Raw genomic sequence first — 18,029 nt, 5'->3', positions numbered from 1 at the left:
ATGGTTATGGCGTCCGTATGGCTGAAAAACAGTCAAAATACATCACATAACCAGCGCTGAAATCGCACCTATACGGTGAGGTTATCACCCTCACTGGTGCCTGCTTTTGGAGCAGCAGTCAGCTACTCCTGTTCCTGCTCAGGGAGGCTCTTCGCTCAGCAAAATCGCATGTAACCACACAGCTGTACATGAGTCAAATGAGCAGCCCCCTTGTGGGGCATCACATTACTGCACGTAGGGAAGAGAGAGAGCAGTATGGGGTGTGCAAGACACGACTTCTTGCACCACTCTATACATGAGAGGGAAAGCTTGCAGTCAATAGCTCTTAACTTGTGGCAAGCTACAAATGAAGCTCCTCTCAACTTAAAATTCAGCGCCCATTTTTCTGCAAGAGGAAAGTGCACCAAATTGTGCCACTTGGCACATTTACAAGCAATTTCCCGTTTCGGGGTTGCCACTTAAAAATCTCCCAACTGGTTTCCCAGTTGACTTTGCAACAAAGTTCTAAAATGTTCCCCTTGTCATTCCGGAGGTAATGACGCGAACAGATTTCATGGCCCAAAATAGTAGTTCCCTAATTTTTAGGAGATGCTTCCGTGGGGCTCCCACTGGTCTTCTGACCATCTATCCCCATTGGGACCGCATCCAAAAATGCGATGTGGCCAAACTGTCGGGTACTTTCTTTTGGTGACCCCACCTTGACTTTGTGCCTTTATTGAGTTCACTTCCTAGTATCCATCAACTTGCTAAGTGCGACGGGGGGAACCTACATGATCTTGAGCTGGAACCTAGACATCCTCTTACTATACGAATTCCAGTGCCGACCAACTTCCCGTCTGCGGGCGAAACTACCGTTCACATTGGCCATACAATTTCCGACCATTTGCAACTTCGAGGGTCTCAAAAATAAAACAAAAATCATTGGAAAGAAACCAACAACTAAGGTTAGCAGTTGCCACGTCCTCGTGACATAACCCCTCTTGAAATCGCAAACGTCCTCGATTGCATACCATAAATACACGCCACTGATGATTTTGTGTTGTCGGCACTCTTTTATCATGGCATGTATCCGAAAGAAAGGTCGTAACACATAGATACAAATGACTTAATGAGACCTTCATACTTTTGTCATTTCCATCTATTACATTGAATTCATATGTACATTATCATCAGCCCTCCTTTGCACACGTTGGGCTGGGGCATAAGTAGGTTGTAACCCAAAGGCTTCAAGGTAAAGCTGCAATAAATTTGGTGACTCAGGCAGTTCATGCTCTTCAATCCACTTTGCGTCCATAGGTGGATAATTCTTGAACTTCACCAAGTAGCGTCTTGCAACCTGTCCTTTTTAACTTTTCTGTCCTTATGTGCCAAAACTTGCTCATGTACAAGGATCTCATCAAGGTTCTTCAACTTCTGGGTGATCCTCATCTGGCATATCTTCTGGCACATCACCCACGAAGGGTCTTAGAAGACTCACGTGAAACGCATTATAAATTTTCCACGCATCAGGCAATTTCAACATATAAGCCACATCGCCGATCTTGTCAAGCACTTGAAAAGGCCATAGTAACGCATGCTGAGCTTAGGAAACAAGCGTTCCTTGCCCTTCATCCTTTAACCTTGCCTTAACAAAACCCAATCACCAGGTGATAACAACAATTCACGACAGTGACGATCAACAACCTTTTTCTGTTTTGCCAGAGTCTTCTCCGAGGCAACTTTAATTATCTTGTACACTTCATCCATGTTCTCAACATACCGATCTGCCTCAAAGATCTTGTTTTTTGTATGCAAAATGGGAGGAAACTTTTTGCCGCCTTCAACAATCTAAAAGGTGCTTATTATTGTACACATACTCAAGCATAGGCAAATACTGTTCCCACTTGCCATTATTATCTGACACATAGCATTTCAACAAATCTAAGACATTAAAATTAGCCTCTTCTGACTATCCATCAATTTGTGGATGAAAACGAAGACGAGAACTTGAGCGTAGTGTCCATGTTCTCAAACAATCCTCTCCAGAACAAACTTGTCATGCGAGGATCACGATCACTGACAATCGATTGTGGCATACCATGATACTTAAACACATTGTACATGAACAAGCGTGACATCTAATCAAATTTTATCTTCTTCCTAACAAGGATAAAATGGGTCTGCTTGTTGAACTTGCAGATAATGGTCCATATACCTTCCCTGTTGGCGTTCTTGGAAGATCAAAGATAAAGTCCATAGCAATGCTTTCCCATGGCTTATCCGGAATCGGCAGTGGTTGTAACAACCCTGGTGCCTTTTGCCTGTCAAACTTGACCTTTTGGCAAATCACGCATGCTCGCACAAAGGCATCCAGGTCTCTCCTCAAGATAGGCCAATAGAAAAATGTCTCTACCGCTTTAACTGTCGCATCAATACCACGATGCCCTGCATACAGTGGGACATGACTCTTCCATGACCTTATGTCGCAATGGCCTAGTGACACAAAGGCTGCCATATATCATCATAAAACCATCTCTAAGGCGGTAGTGCTCATGATGTTGCCCCTCTTGTAACTGTTCAAAGATCCTTGCAAAATCTTCATCAGTAGCATATTGTTCCTTCATGTCATCCAACTCATGATGATAAGGAATTGACACAACTGATTTTGTGGCTTCCTTGATAACGCATCAGCCACAACATTCTTCTTGCCTTCCTCATGCATAATCTGGAAGTGGAACATAGAAAGAATGTTTGCCCATCGCATATGCTTTTCGGATAGCTTTGACTGTGTCAAGAAGTATCGCAAGGTCTGATGGTCTGTTTGGACAACAAAATCGGCACCTAAGAGGTAGTGCTTCCAGCTAGAAAGCGCATGAATCACAGCCAAGGGCTCTTTCTCATAGACTTGCATAGTCCTCTCTGGTCCTTGCAAAATTCGGCTTTCATAAGCTACAGCACTACTCCGATGCTATTGCCACACGCGTCACATTGGACCACAAATGACTTCCTGAGATCTAGCAAAACAATTATTGGATCTGAAGTTAACTTTTCCTTTAAGAGACTAAAAGCTGGAATCTCTTTTTGGGTCATCTGAAAGTGTCCTCTTTCTTTTGCAAAGCGTGAAGAAGTGATGCTCTCTGCAAAATTCCTGATAAACCTTATATAGTAGGAACACAATCCCAAGAAGCTTCTGACATAGTGCACAGTCTTCAAGTTTGGCCATGTCTTAAGACTCAAGAGCTTCGACCTTTGCGGGATCCATTCTGACACCATCCTTTGAGACTATGTGGCCAAGAAAGTGGATCTCTTCGAGGAAGAATTCACTTTTCTTAGGATTGACAAGTAGTCTGTGACTGGGCAGCTCTTCGAACACAATGTCAAGTGACGCCTATGCTCCTCTTCATTCTTCGAATAGACTATCACGTCATCGAAGAACGTCCCAACAAATTGTTGATGCGAGCGGAAAATCTGGTCCATCATTATGTTGAACGTGGTAGGAGCATTTGTTAGCCCAAACGGCATCACTAAGAACTGCACATCCTCTGGCCTTATATGAATCTGTGGTACCCACTCTTAAGGTCTATCCTGCTGAAAATTGCAGCATCCTCTAAACGATCGAGAATATCATCAATCCTAGGAATAGGAAACCTACTCTCGATGGTATTCTTATTCAACGCACGGTAATCAATACACATGCGCCATGAGCTATCCTTTTTCTGCACTAGGAGCAGTGGGGAGCAAAAGGAGAAGAACTGGGCTGAATCAGCCCCTTCTCTAATAACTCCTCAACCTAGCCCATAATCTCTTTTTGCTGCGCCGCACTTACCCTGTAGGGAGGTCTATTTGGTGGGCTACACCCTGGCACCAAATCTATCCGATGATCCTCAAATCTCTCTGGCGGCAATTGCGACAGTAACGAATCAGAAAAACAGTCACTAAACTCTTGCAAAAATGCTGACCTTTCTTTATCTAACACAGATAAATTTGACTGACAATTATCTGAGACATCACGTGCAAAACTCAAGTACACAGAAAGATGATTCTCTATTACAGAAGTGGTAGCCGAAGCAAATACAATAGGGACAGACTCCCCTTTGAGCTTTACATCCAAAACATGAGTTGTGTCCCTATGCTGAAGGGTGATCGTCTTGCCAAAGGCATCCAGCACGCCACGTACTCTGAACATCCACGGAATTCCAAGTAGCGCATCGCACCCTTCCAATGGCATGATATAAAATTCTTCTGTGTCTACATATGACTGAATATGCAGACGCAGCTTTCCAATAATGGGAGTGACACACTCTGAGTGGCCAGGACATGCCAACCCTGCCTCTGCCGTGTACCCCATCTCTTCAGCTCTGATGCCCACCTTCATAGCTAACTCACGTGAGATAAAGTTTGCTTTGATGAGTGCCGTCTGATCTCTAACTTTACCCCATACTCTGCATAATTCACTGGCATCTGTACTGAGCCTGTCATCCACCATATCTGGCACCAAACCTACCGTGGGTTTAGGCTTCTTGCCTTTCTGGTCCTCTTTATCATCTAAGTCAGCTGGTCTTTTCCTTTGTGGACAATCGGTAGCAAAGTGACCAGGCTGCTCGCATATAAAGCATTTGTTTTCAACCATTAAGACCTTCTTTTCCTCGAGCGACTTACACACAAAAGGCTTCTTTTCTATTTCTTTGCCTACGCTCCAGAAGTCCCGGCTGAATCCTTGTCTTTGGTAGCCTTTTCTGACCCCTGTGACACTTCAGGAGCCGTTTTCACAAAGGGCTTCTTCACTGAATTTTTCTTTTGCTGCCCTCCTTTCTCGTTGCTCGGAAACCCATTGTCCTCTCCTTTCAACAAGGCAAGACCAGTGTTAGCAACTTCCATGAGCTAGGTGAGGGTAGCCACTCTGTTCTTGGTATAGTAGTCCCAAAGCCCTTTAGGCAGCCCACAACAGTACTCTATCTGCTCTGTCAATGACACAAATCTGTAGGAGGTTACTGAGAGTACGCTTTACAAAACCTCCGATTGTACTCCAACAAGCTCTTGCATGTAGCCGAAGTAAGCTGGCGCCAATCTGTCATGACGTCGGCTTCAAATTCATTTGACAGCCAAGCAAATGCAAACATTTGTTTGAAGTAGACCCAAGTAGCGGGTGCCTGTCCTTGCATTAACAATTCATCCACCATGTAAGCGCATTGTCCTTCAAGAAAGTGACAGCTTTCTTGACCTTGGAGGCCTCTGTAAAATTCCCTCCTGCATAAGCTGTATCAAACTGCTGGAGGAAAGTGAGAGCCTTTGCTTTATCCTCGAAGCCGTTGAAAGTGCTAAACTTTACAGCTGCACCACCACCTTTGTAAGCTTTCGGTTTTTCCAGTGCCCCCAAATTGTCATAAGGAATTGTCTGCAACATTGGCACTGTAGTAGGCATCATCGTCACATCTTGGCCATTAACATTTTGCGTCAAAGGTGCCGTATACGGTTGCTGTCCACAAAAACCAGCCATGCCAAAATAAGCCTGTGGTGCCCCAAACTGGCCCTGGTTGCTCTGAAAATTTTGTTGCATGTCGATGCTACCATACATGGGGTTTGGCATCATGTCTTGCATACCCCCAAACACTGTTCCTGGTATGTACAGCTGGCTTCCAAGCACATAACCAGCCATACTCTGGAACACAGACCCACCCCCAAAATACCAAGGATGTACTGTGGGTGGTGGAAAAACTAGATGCATTGCCTGATAACCCGTTCCCTGTCCATTTAAGACAACATGAGGGGGCTCTGAAAGGTGGCGGGCTGAATTGGTATAGCCTGTGGAACATGTGTCCTAACCACCTGCTCAAGGACGGGAGGAACCTGTTTTGGAGCCCCCGACTCCCCAACATGCGAGTGTTCCCTATCCTACTGAGACGCATGAAGTACTTGGGCTTGAGCCTCAACAAGCTCTATTCGCGATGTAGGTTGCCTATTTTGTTGCGGCACTGGTGGCGCTTGCAAGAACTCCATAAACCTTGGGTTCTGCACCAGTTGCGAAAAGACATTCACCCCTGCAACTAACTGAGTCATGAACGCATCATCCTCAAGTTGCCCAATCATAAAGCCCAATACTGGAGGGACGTTCACATCAACAGGAGGTACAGACGAGCGTGGCCGTGAGCTCTCGCCAATCTCAACACCATAGGAACTTCTTGTCTGTCCTTCGAGAGGAACCCTCTTCCATAATGACCTTCCCTTTGTCGGCCATAGTGTAAACCCGCGTTCTTGTACTCTGTGTCTTTACCCAAAACAATCGAGGCTCACTTCTTGAGGAAAGGTGATTGATGTCCCGGCAACGGAACCTTGAAACCGGCCCGTAGGGCGGTAGACTTTGGCTTTCACCCAAAATTCTTTACTTTAGACACACACACAGAGCACTTTGGAAAGGTAACCTGCGATGGGAATTAACACTTAAGCACACACATGGCTCGGAAGCTAGAATGCTCCGAGCAGACGCCGACAACCTGTAGGCCCCAAAATTAGCGTCCCTTTCGATATTTCTTTATTCTTTAAGAGGGTAAATTACAGAGAAGAGTCCTGGGAATCCTTTACATGTATCCAGCTAGATACCACCGTAAAATTTCGACAACATAACAGCCCCAAAAATTGCCCGAAACCAATTTCCCTGCTGGCACTCACTTCCATTGGCATAAACCCTCTGATTTCTGCCCTGTTTTCAGCCCTAAACAGTCCCTAAACTGCCCTCTATCAGTGGGGCACTGTCCCCGATGGTTCTTGCGTCAGTATGGCTGAAAAACAGTCAAAACAAAGCACATAACCAACGCTGAAATTGCACCTCTACGGTGAGGTTATCACCCTCACCGATGCCTGCTGTTGGAGCATCAATCAGCTACTCCTGTTCCTGCTCAGGGAGGCTCTTGGCTCAGCAAAATCACATGTAACCACACAGTTGTACATGAGTCAAATGAAGAGCCCTCTTGTAGGGCATCACATTACTGCATGTAGGGAAGAGAGAGAGCAGTGTGGGGTGTGCAGGACATGACTTCTTGCACCACACTGTACATGAGAGGGGAAGCTTGCAATCAATAGCTCTTAACCTGTGGCAAGCTGCAAATGAAGCTCCTCTCAGCTTAAAATTCAGCACCCATTTTTCTGCAAGAGGAAAGTGCACCAAATTGTGCCACTTGGCACATTTACAAGCAATTTCCCGTTTTGGGGTTGCCCCTTAAAAATCTCCCAACTGGTTGCCCAGTTGACTTTGCAGCAGAGTTCTAAAATATTCCCCTTGTCATTCCGGAATGACGCGAACAAATTTCATGGCCCAAAATAGCAGTTCCCTAATTTTTAGGAGATGCTTCCGTTGGGCTCCTATTGGTCTTCTGACCATCTATCCCCATTGGGACCGCATCCAAAAATGCAATGTGGCCCAACAGTCGGGTACTTTCTTTTGGCGACCCCACCTTGACTTTGTGCCTTTATTGAGTTCATTTCCTAGTATCCACCAACTTGCTAAGTGCGATGGGGGGGACCTACATGATCTTGAACTGAGCCTAGACATCCTCTTACTATACGAATTCCAGTGCCGACCAACTTCCCGTCTGCAGGTGAAACTACCGTTCACATTGGCCATACAATGTCCGACCATTTGCAACTTCAAAAAAAGGGTCTCAATCATAAAACAAAAATCATTGGAAAGAAACCAACAACTAAGGTTCGCAGTTGCCACGTCCTCGTGACATAGTTAACAATTGCCACGTCCTCGTGACAGAGAACTTTGCAAATTCTCTTCAATTTTCAATTCTACCTTGAAGCTTTTGAATTATTAGCAGTGTCTATGTCAAAAGTTATCGATGAATCAACACGCTGAATCTTGTGCGGTGCAAACTGCACAAGAGGGAAGCCACTCCACTCCTTTGTCACAAATTGCCTAGAATGAATAAAGTCACTAATTTCTTCTTGCGATTCTACGGATATTGACAGGCTGATAGTATTTTGCAGAATGATTTTATGAAAATATGTACATTGAATTGGGAATTTCCTTGCTTGAACTGATGACATGTGCTCTGTCGTGTGTGTTTTGTTAGAGACATGTAGAGAAAGATGAAATGTCTGCAGCATTTTATGTGACGAATTATTTGAACCAAGTGCATCTCGACATCTCTCAGAGATCAGTGAGATCTAGATGTGATAGCTAAGTGAATGTGAAATGAGCGAGATTCTAGTGCACCAAGATTTCCATCTCGATGAGATGACTGGATACTGTTGTGAGTCCATCAAGAGTTCCAGAAGGATGAGATGGCTGCACAGGGATCTCCGTGCATCAAGAGTTCTCAATGGGATGAGATGACTAAATTGAATAATTGAAACATAGTGTTCCGTGTGAAGTAAGTGTGTGATTTGTGAATTGCATGCTATGTGAATGTACTATCTTGTGGAGATGATCATGGGCATCGTATTGCTTGAAATGTGACACAAAAGGATATGAATCTGATAGTAACAAGATTTAGACATCTGTGTAAAGATCAACGTGGTTTGGATGTGATTGCTAAATAGGTTAAAATGATCATGCTTTGTATCTGAGACCCTCGACGAAAATGTGATTGATCAGTGACTGATGTCATTGTAGAAGTGCTCGATTTGTGGAGTCTATTGCATGGGTATAAGGAGTCAGTGTCTACTAAAGAAAGTTTTTTATCCTTTGGCTGTTTCGCACGCGTAATAGAGGGCGATTACAATTCTTTCATGACAGGGGAATGTCTTTAGTTGGTGACATGGCATGACCAATTGGGAATAACTAGCCGAGAGGACAAGAAAATTGAACCCAAAAGATGGACCAAGGTGCCTAAGTGGTTAGGGATTATAATCCTACCCCCTACTAACTTATGTGCACCAGCCTAGGGGCCTAAACCCTAAAACTCAAAAGTTTAAACTCTGAGTCTTATTTTCGTAAATTGCGTTCGCAAGCTTACATGGCAAGCTATACGGATTTTCGCATTTTGCGCTAGCTCGTTTTATCAGCTTTTCACATGAGATTTTGGTGCAATTGCTTTTGGGAATTAATGCTTTTAGAACTGGTGCTTTTGGGGCTCTGCTAATGTGCATCCCTTGTATTATTTATAAAGACCGGGCCTCACTCTAGAGAGCATCTGGACTAATAGTCTCGGAGAAGAGGACACTTGGGAGTTGTACCTTTGAGAAGCAATAATAAAGGAATACCAAAAGGGGCGACAATCTTTGGGACCGTTGCATCTAAGGACGGAACTCCGTCATTTTGTGTGGACTATGCCTCGACTGTCAGAGAGCTCTATTGTATCAGCTCACCCTTTGTATTCCCTTTGTATCAGCTTTCACCCCACCCCTACCCTTTCAGTTCTTTGTACTTTTTGTACCCAGACCTGGTAGTAGTACATTCACCACATGTAACCTTTTGGTCTCATAGGTCATTTTGGCCTTTTGAAGACGTTACTATTACATTTTATTTCATTTTCTCTCTCTCTCTCTCTCTCTCTCTCTCTCTCTCTCTCTCTCTCTCTCTCTCTCTCTCTCTCTCTCTCTCTCTCATATATATATATATATATATATATATATATATATATATATATATATATATATATATATATATATATATATATATATATATATATATATATATTCAAGTTCAATTATTTTCTTGTGTTGCTATTGATTTGTCGCTTGGAGTACCCAAGCCTGTAACAGCATATATCACATGAACTTTTGATGCACTAGATTTATCCATACTAATCATCGCATCCAATTCTAACTCGAATTCCACGAGTGTCTCTAATGAATAGGTACATCACAAGTTAGAATGTTACAGCCATTTGATCCAACCATATTCAATCAAATAGTAACACATCAATCAAAATGAGAGAGGAAATCATTCTTGTTGCAACTTTCATCAAAATACACAACGATGGCAGAGTATCGTCAGCTCAACACTCTTGAAAGGCAAAAAAAAACCAATCAATCAGTAAAAACCACTATCAATCATTTGTGTTGATCTATGATAAGAGAGTGGAATAGCTCTCCTCTTTGTAACAAATTCTATGGCGAATTTCCCTGCACAGACAATAGGCAAACTACAAGCGATTTTAAACCAAATAAACAAGACCCAAATAATCCCCTCAAGGAATCAATCGGTGGATGATAACCCGGTGAGTCCACACCACCCCTACAAGGGCTCTAGTGGCCAGTACACCACCTTGACACCCCCACTTATCCCTTTCTTGGTTGATATCTAGTCAATCACGATAAAAATTATATGGGCACGTGTGCAATCTACTGTACTATCATCCTGGAGAGAGTGATAACTTTTGGTGCAGCGAAATTTGAGTAAAATGCAAAAACAGAATTTCAGCCCTACTTCTTGGTGAATTTTACAGCAATTCAAGCGCATCCACGTTATCCACATCATTGATGTTCTCAGATCGCAAATGAGAGGGAGCATCAGAGAAGAAGGCTAGAGAGAATGTAGGGGCGCCCTCGCATAACTCACCTCAACCAATAAATATGCCACTCATCATCAGTGTGACAAGTCGCACGCTTATGCCACGTAGTCATGAAGTAATATATGGATGAAAACTGCAGAAAACAGACTCTCACACCGTAAAGACTTAGGATCAGGGGTCCCACCTCATGCTGGCCTATTAAATGGGCTCACACACGTGCGACAAGGTACATCTACCTCACATGCAGCCGGGCACAAACAAAAAAAACAGACCTCACTCCCTAATGTACCCTAGTTCTCACTCCCTAATCTCCTCCTTGGAGATACCAAGCCACCACTGGTCAATACATACATCCTGCTTCGGCATCTTCTTCTTGTAACAGTTTTGTTTGGTTGTTTCTAGTTGTTTGAAGTTTAGGTGCATTGAAGTCTTGCAGATTCCAGAAATGGTTACACATTGTCCTACCAAGGAGGAGAACAAAGCTGCCAAAGAGAGGAAGAGAAAAAAGGGCAAGGCACCAGCGGAATAAGTGTCTTCACGGATCGATTGCTTAAAATTACAGAATTTCTTTCCTTTGTAATCTTCTTTCTTAGTTAAGAGAAAGAAAGAGTCAGACTTCTGGTTTCTACAAGTTGGTAAAGTTGCATGGTATGCAAGAACTTTTTTTCCGGATCAGGGTACAAATCAAGGACGTGTGGATAACAAACAATTGTTGAAGAGATGGAAGATTTTCTGCCATACTAGTATGCCAAACAATTTTGCCATCTCATGCCGATGAGCACAGTTCCATGTAGCTTTCCTTTATATGCAGAGGCACTTGGTGACAAAGATGAGCATGCTAAGACATGTCTGGCCACAAAGAATACTCTACACATTGACAAAAATAACATGGCCATAATGTTGAACGCCAGCATTGATTGACTGTCTTTAAATGTGCTAAAAGGGTAAAAGGGTACGCGTGTAGCTCAATGAGCAAAGGCAGGAAAGCTTCACAGATCTGTATTAGCAAGTTTTCATATCACATGCTTGTGATAGAGCTGCAGGAATGAATCTCTCTCTCTCTCTCTCTCTCTCTCTCTCTCTCAGACAGATCTCACCCACCTGTATCCGCGTAATCGAACCACTGCTTGAAAAGGTGCTCGTCTCGCTTGGCATAATTAATATGGCGAACTGCAAGGATGTCCATCACTGCTGCCTCTGGTGGTTTTCCACAAACTAACGCAAGCTTATGCCGAGCTAGCTCGCTCGGCTCATTTCGATCTATTACAAAACGCGTCTTTTCAATCACAGACACGCCCGAAATTTGGGACTGCCAAGTGTATATATGTAACCACTAAATTCACCTCCAGCATTTCCGTGTCGGATGCATTATTCCCTGAATAATTGACACTGCCGTTAAGGAAGGGGCTCCTTGTCAATACGGGGTGAGTGTCAAGGGATCGATGGCCGGCAAATGATCGGTGGGGCGCGGATGATTTGGGCTGTCCAATTGCCGCGCAAAGGGGGGGCAAGATTTTAGACGTGCGGCCTCACTTGTTGTGCATCAACACGCGCTAGCTCAGATGGATAGGGCTCGGGATTGGGGCGGGGGAGGTCATGGGTTCAACAGGTTGCCGCAATGCAGGGTAACCCTATTTTTTTCCCCCTAAATGGAATGTGATCAACGACAGATTAAACCCCCGTCGTCGATCCCTTTAGTGTCACATATAGTCAAGGGAAGGGGCTGTGGGGAGTTTATGACAATGGGAGTTTTGACCGATCAACATCTGGCGTGAGGGTGCTTTTTTGAGGTAGAAGACATGCATGGAATTGTTATTTTTTATTGGGTTTAGCGGGTGGATTCTGGGTGAGCGTGCTTCAGAGTTTTTATATCAGACAGCGGCTAGTTGTTTTTCTTTTACCCGCATCATCAACCTACCTACGCACTCTTCCAACTTTGCTCCCAAGACCTCAACCTCCCTACTCTCTCTCTCTCTCTCTCTCTCTCCGAAAGTCCGACTCCTCAAACTATATACTTTGTGTATTGTACTCCACCTCTTTTGATGGATTGCTTTGCACCTGGGCTAGGAATCTACCCCTTTCAAAAAAGCAAGAAGCAAGCCATTATTCCTCTTCTCAAGTTGGAAGTCATTAGAGAGTTGATTAACCAATGCCTCTATTTGTTTCAGATCCAAGAAAATATTAGCATCTTCCATTACCCCCTCACTCTCTATAAATGATAGCCCATACCCCTTTCTTGAACAAGATAGCTGCCAACAGTAAATTCCTTACCCTCTACAGTGGTGTACTAGTATCCTTCAATTGCCCCCTTGTACTTAGGAAGTCCATTCCATCCTTTGTAGCCATCTTCAAAGACATTATTACACTTTTTTGAGCATTCTGTACTAGCTCTGTGTGCTTCTCGTATTGCTCTTCTATCCGTAGGGTTAGGGTTAGAGAAATGGAGATTAGGGTTAGGATATGCCAAGTGCAAGAGCATTAGGATAGAGTATAGACACAAATGATAAAAATCGAAGGTGCAATTGATTCATTAGAGAATATCCTCTTAAGTAAGCTCTGTGCTTTACATTCATTGGCTAGAGAGGTTGCATCCTCTTGCTATTGGACCATCTCATCAACTATCTTTCCTAGGTGGCTAGAGGGATTTCCCATATGAGCCACAAGTTGGACTTACCCCAACAATCACCACCTTAAGCCAAACTTCGGGCTTTATAAAGATTTTTGGTTCACGTGTTCATGTCATGGTGTACTCTTAGGCTAACATTATTCATGTATCTGATACATCATAGCAATTCAATTTGATGCATCACCATGGTTCAGTGTCCCATGACACATCATAATGGTTCTCAGTCGAATTCATCACTATGGTTCACAAATGAGACTTAGCAGTGATAGCCGATTTTTGGAAAAAAAATTAAAAAAAGAAAAAATTTATCTTTCCTCTGACGAAGCCTTGTCAACACCGTTGGAAGGCTCGGCAATGCCCTGGTCCACCTCACAGTCCTAGCTCATCCATACCCCAACCTAGCAGGCCGCCATTTCCCTATGCACATTCCTCTTCCCCTCTCTCCCTTCTCGGCACTCCCTCTCTCTCTCTCTCTCTCCCTCATCCACTCCTCTATCTCTATCTCCCTCGTTGCCTATAAGAAACCGAAGACTCTCTCTTCTTCACTATATCTCTCTCCCTCCCTCTCTCTCTCTCTCTCTCTCTCTCTCTCTCTCTCTCTCTCTCTCTCTCTTATCTACACACACACACACACACTCAGCCTTACCATTTCCCTGGCCCGCTATTCCCTCTCCCTCTCCCCCACCCCATTGACTCTCTCCCCTCCTCTCATTCCTTGAGATACCATGCAAAAGGTGATAATATTCTCTCTCTCTCACCCACACACCCCTACCTTACCCCATTTCGTGCCCAAAAACCCCCCCTTCCCTCGCTCTCTTGTAGGCGGCTCATAGCCCGCAGGCGGCCCGCCACCTCTTCTCTCTCTCTCTCTCTCTCTCTCTCTCTCTCTCTCTCTCTCTCTCTCTCTCTCTCTCTCTCTCTCTCTCTCTCTCTCTCTCTCTCTCTCTCAGCCGCTCGGTTAAGCCCGTGCAGGCGCAGATAAGAACATCTCTCTCTCTTTTATCCATATACACACACAGCCCATCTCTCACCTTCTCCCTCCCTCACCACCTCACCCCATCTCCCTCTCTCTCGCACTATGTGCTCACAGCCTACAGGCGGCCCAACTCTCTCTCTCTCTCTCTCTCTCTCTCTCTCTCTCTCTCTCTCTCTCTCTCTCTCTCTCTCTCTCTCTCTCTCTCTCTCTCTCTCCCCCCGAAGGCGTGCAGCAGGATAATAATAGAAACTCTCTCTCTCTCTATCACTCACTCACTCACACACACACACACACCTAAACCCTCCCCATTCCCCCACCCGCTCGCTCACACACTCCCCCACCTTCGTTATGTGTAGACGAACACGCCAAGCATGCGCTAAATATATATATATATATATATATATATAACTTATATCCCTCTTATACCTCCGTTCCCACACACACACGACATGCGCATCCACACAACCAAATAACACGCACACATATACGCACACACCAATAAAAAAAGGTTAAAAAAACCCGAATAACATCGACATCGACAAAAGAAAGAAGGAGGCCAAAGCACGCGTCGCCGACATCGAAACAAGCAAAGGCGCCCAAGGCATGCCCCGGCCAGCACCGAAAGGAGGTAACTCAAAACATCTTGGCTTCTCACGACAAAAACCAACTCCATCAGCATTAAAACCTCACACCGACCACCCGAACCATCGACAAAACCCGTGTAAATACCCTAAAACCCCACTCTTCCCTAATAACCTAGCCATGGCTAGTGGATTGTAAAAAAGCTCTCCCCAACCCCACTCTTTCTCTCTCTATCTCTACCTTCTCTTTCTCTATCTCTCTTACTAGAGAGGCATCTAGGCCTTCTACTGCAACCAGAGGATATTTGCAATGACCAGTGGGTAAGGACCACCTCTCAAGTCTATATAAAGAGGCCTCCGCTTAGCACAAACAGACACAATACACAGAGGAGAGGAGACACCCAAGAGAGAACACTCAAGTGAAGGAGGGGCATACTAGCTCCATGCACTCTACATTGTAAACACTACTAAGCACGTAGTGCACCCATGATTGATTTGGTTGCAAGCTTTGGGCACGTAGCATTGGCAACATCACCATTCTCCCCATGATTCACCACACCTCGTTGAGTTACTAATCATGACCACTCTATGCACGTGAGGTAGTCCACTCTATGCTCGTGCTCCATCATGTGCAATCTCTCTCGCCAGTCAGTGTGCCCTATTTCAAGCTTTTCACATATCTCTCTTGTGCACACACTAATGACTTGTGATGAGGCATTTCTCTACATGTGAACAATTGTTACACCACCATTTCATATTGACTACCTAGAGAGCATTTTTTCACGTTTGCTACCCTAGGTCATGTATGTATGCGTCCTAGCCGCATTTATGCTAGGTGGTGCCCCTTTCCTACCCATAGGATCACTCCTACCTTGAGATGATGCTTGGGGATGTTCAAGCTATGTGTGGTGTAGAGGCCACCCCATATGGCATGTCATTTCCGGCCATCATTTTCTTGGCGCCCCCACCGAGGATCCTTTTCATGAAACCCTCCAGTTTAAGACTGAAACCCCTAAACTTTTATGGATGGATGAATGGCTAGCAGGATTCGCTAACTGGACGACAGAAGAAGAAGAGCTCCAAGCACAATTAAACGAACTCCGCATCTCCATCGAAGCTCGAGTGCCAGGCGTAACGGTAATCGATTTGCAGTGGGAGAGTCAACCAACACGCCAAACTCAGTGGATATACATAGGCCGGGTGCCAAGAAGAAGAAGGAGAAGGTCGAAACCATGTCCGCAACCTACAACCAACCCGCAACAACAAGATGGAAGAAGCTCTGTACAATAGAGAATCAACACTATTCTACTTCGAGAATCGAGTAACTCAAGTCCCCGAGGTAATTATCACAGTCAATTTCCAAGTCGCACCTGATGCTGCAGCACAGACAACGGAAGCATTTGCTCACACTCTCACTAGAGAGACTAGGGATCTATCGAGTTTGTTTCAGGAAATAACACCACCCTCTCCCACAAGCTTGGACAGTGACTAAGCACCTCTAAGCTTCACATGAATCAGTACAACCTACCTCAAGACACATCACACATACCAACACGTGTACGCTCAATCAAGGTAATACTGGACTTGAAGACTCATTATTAGCACGTCATCGACACCATGCTGGGTGGAGAGCGGTTTTTTGAGGTTCTGGCATCACATCAGCCATTTGTCGTACTTTTGGTACGAGGCAATGTACCGTTTGAAGTTTTAATCTATGTCCTAGTATAAGAAGGTATACACGCCTCCTTGTAAAGAAGGAAAAAAAAACTTTTTGCAAGCTAAGCAGTGTGTCTTTCTAGCTCTCTCTCAGTAATCATGGCAAGTGTAGCATTTCCAACATTTAAAGGAAAGAAGGGGGAGGATTTAGTAACAGACTTCTTATATGACTTTGAAGTAGCATGTGTAGTGAGCAACAAAGATACGGATGAATCCCGGGTTAGAATCTTTAAGCATCTCATGAAGCTAGAAGCTAGATCATGGTACAATGCACTTCCACAAGCAAACAAGGATGACTGGGAGCCCTTAAAAACCGCTTTTAAGAGGCGCTTTGGGGGAGGTACCACTTCAGAGAAGTTGTGGGACAAGTTGAGAGACTTGAAGCAGGAGGGTCTTTTAGAATATGCCACCTATGAGTCCAAATTTGTGGATTTGTGGGAATGGTGGGTTAAGTCACTGGCAAGGGGGGAAGCTGCACCCGATTTCCTAAAGAAAGACCGGTTCACGCATGGCTTATGGCAGCTTCTCAAGGAGAAGGTGAAGGGTAGATTCCCAGCTACGTACGAGTTAGCCGTTGAGATTGCTCGCCTTAAGGACAAGAAGCTGCTAATGAAATCCAAAGAAACCGAGTCAACAAAAGCATGAACATCGCGCTGACCAGCAACCACGACAACCACCATTCCACCACCACCACTGGCTCTTGGGGTAAGAGATGACCAACAAGATATGTTGGCCCATATTGCTGACCAATTGCAGAATTTGTATGTCCACTTAATACAGCAAGAAAGATATCAAGACCCAAGAAGAGCACGACGACAAAACAGGGAGTATCACTGCTACAACTGTGGAGAAGATGGTCACGGTATGTACTATTGTCCCAAACCACGACAAAACTATAATAGAGGAGGTAGGAGGAACCAATTGTCACTCCCTAGTGAAAGAACACCCCCACCCCGAGTACCAGCCCCACCAACACAAATTCTACGTCCACCCCAGACACCACCACAAGCATCCCACCTCTTCCACCAGTACCACCATCTAATCGCCCTATAAACATCATAAGGCTAGAAGAGAAAGGAAAAGCCGTAGTAGTGGATCCACCCACAGCAAAGGAGAGGGACAAGGGTAAGGAGAAGGTAACCTTTTTAGAACCATTTGAAGCCATGACTCTGAAAAGAGCTAGGAGGGAAAAAACTACACAATCAGATGATGAGAGAAGCATGAAAGGAGAGACTAGCAAGAGGCCATCCAGGCCACAACGGAAATTGGGCATCATCGACTTCCAGTTAGGGGAAAGTTCTAAGCCCTATGATCTAACATTGGATGTGGGAGAGCAAGGACCAAAGATTACATGGCCACAGTTGTTACATCTCGCACCAAAAGTGAGGCGGCAATGGTCCAAAATGGTAAGTACAAGACGTTCCAAAGCAAAGGTAGCCGGAGCAATTTTGGGTTGCAACATGGACGACATCCTTCCAATTGTCGACGTCAACATAAAAGGAAAGAGGGTTGGAAACACCTACATTGATGGAGGTGCACAAATCTGTGTGATGAGCGAAGCTATGATGCTTCAGTTAGGGCTCGAGGTTGACAGGCCTTCTCCATGCAAGGCAAAGATGGCAAACAATGCAAAAGTAAAGTGTGTGGGTGTGGTAAGTGCCGTGAAGATAAAAGATTTCAACACTGAGGTAGAG

At 44.6% G+C, this 18,029-nt stretch overlaps 1 protein-coding gene across 1 annotated transcript in view; it reads right to left on the bottom strand.

The window, feature by feature from the left end:
- Positions 1 to 11,750, bottom strand: part of EHD1 (EPS15 homology domain 1) — a 90,656-nt gene extending 78,906 nt beyond the window's left edge. Inside the window, exon 1 of the mRNA XM_086517368.1 lies at positions 11,538 to 11,750. Within this exon, the coding sequence (XP_086373494.1) occupies positions 11,538 to 11,622 (85 nt within the window). The 5' untranslated portion in view covers positions 11,623 to 11,750. The remainder of the gene's footprint in view (positions 1 to 11,537) is intronic.
- Between the last annotated feature and the right edge of the window lie 6,279 nt (positions 11,751 to 18,029).

This window comes from Adiantum capillus-veneris, chromosome 1, assembly GCF_014529385.1.
Source record: "Adiantum capillus-veneris isolate H3 chromosome 1, ASM1452938v2, whole genome shotgun sequence".
In the NCBI taxonomy this organism is placed as follows: Eukaryota; Viridiplantae; Streptophyta; class Polypodiopsida; order Polypodiales; family Pteridaceae; genus Adiantum; species Adiantum capillus-veneris.
The sequence above is the reverse complement of the archived record's forward strand: the minus strand, read 5'-3'. Positions and strand labels throughout refer to the sequence as shown.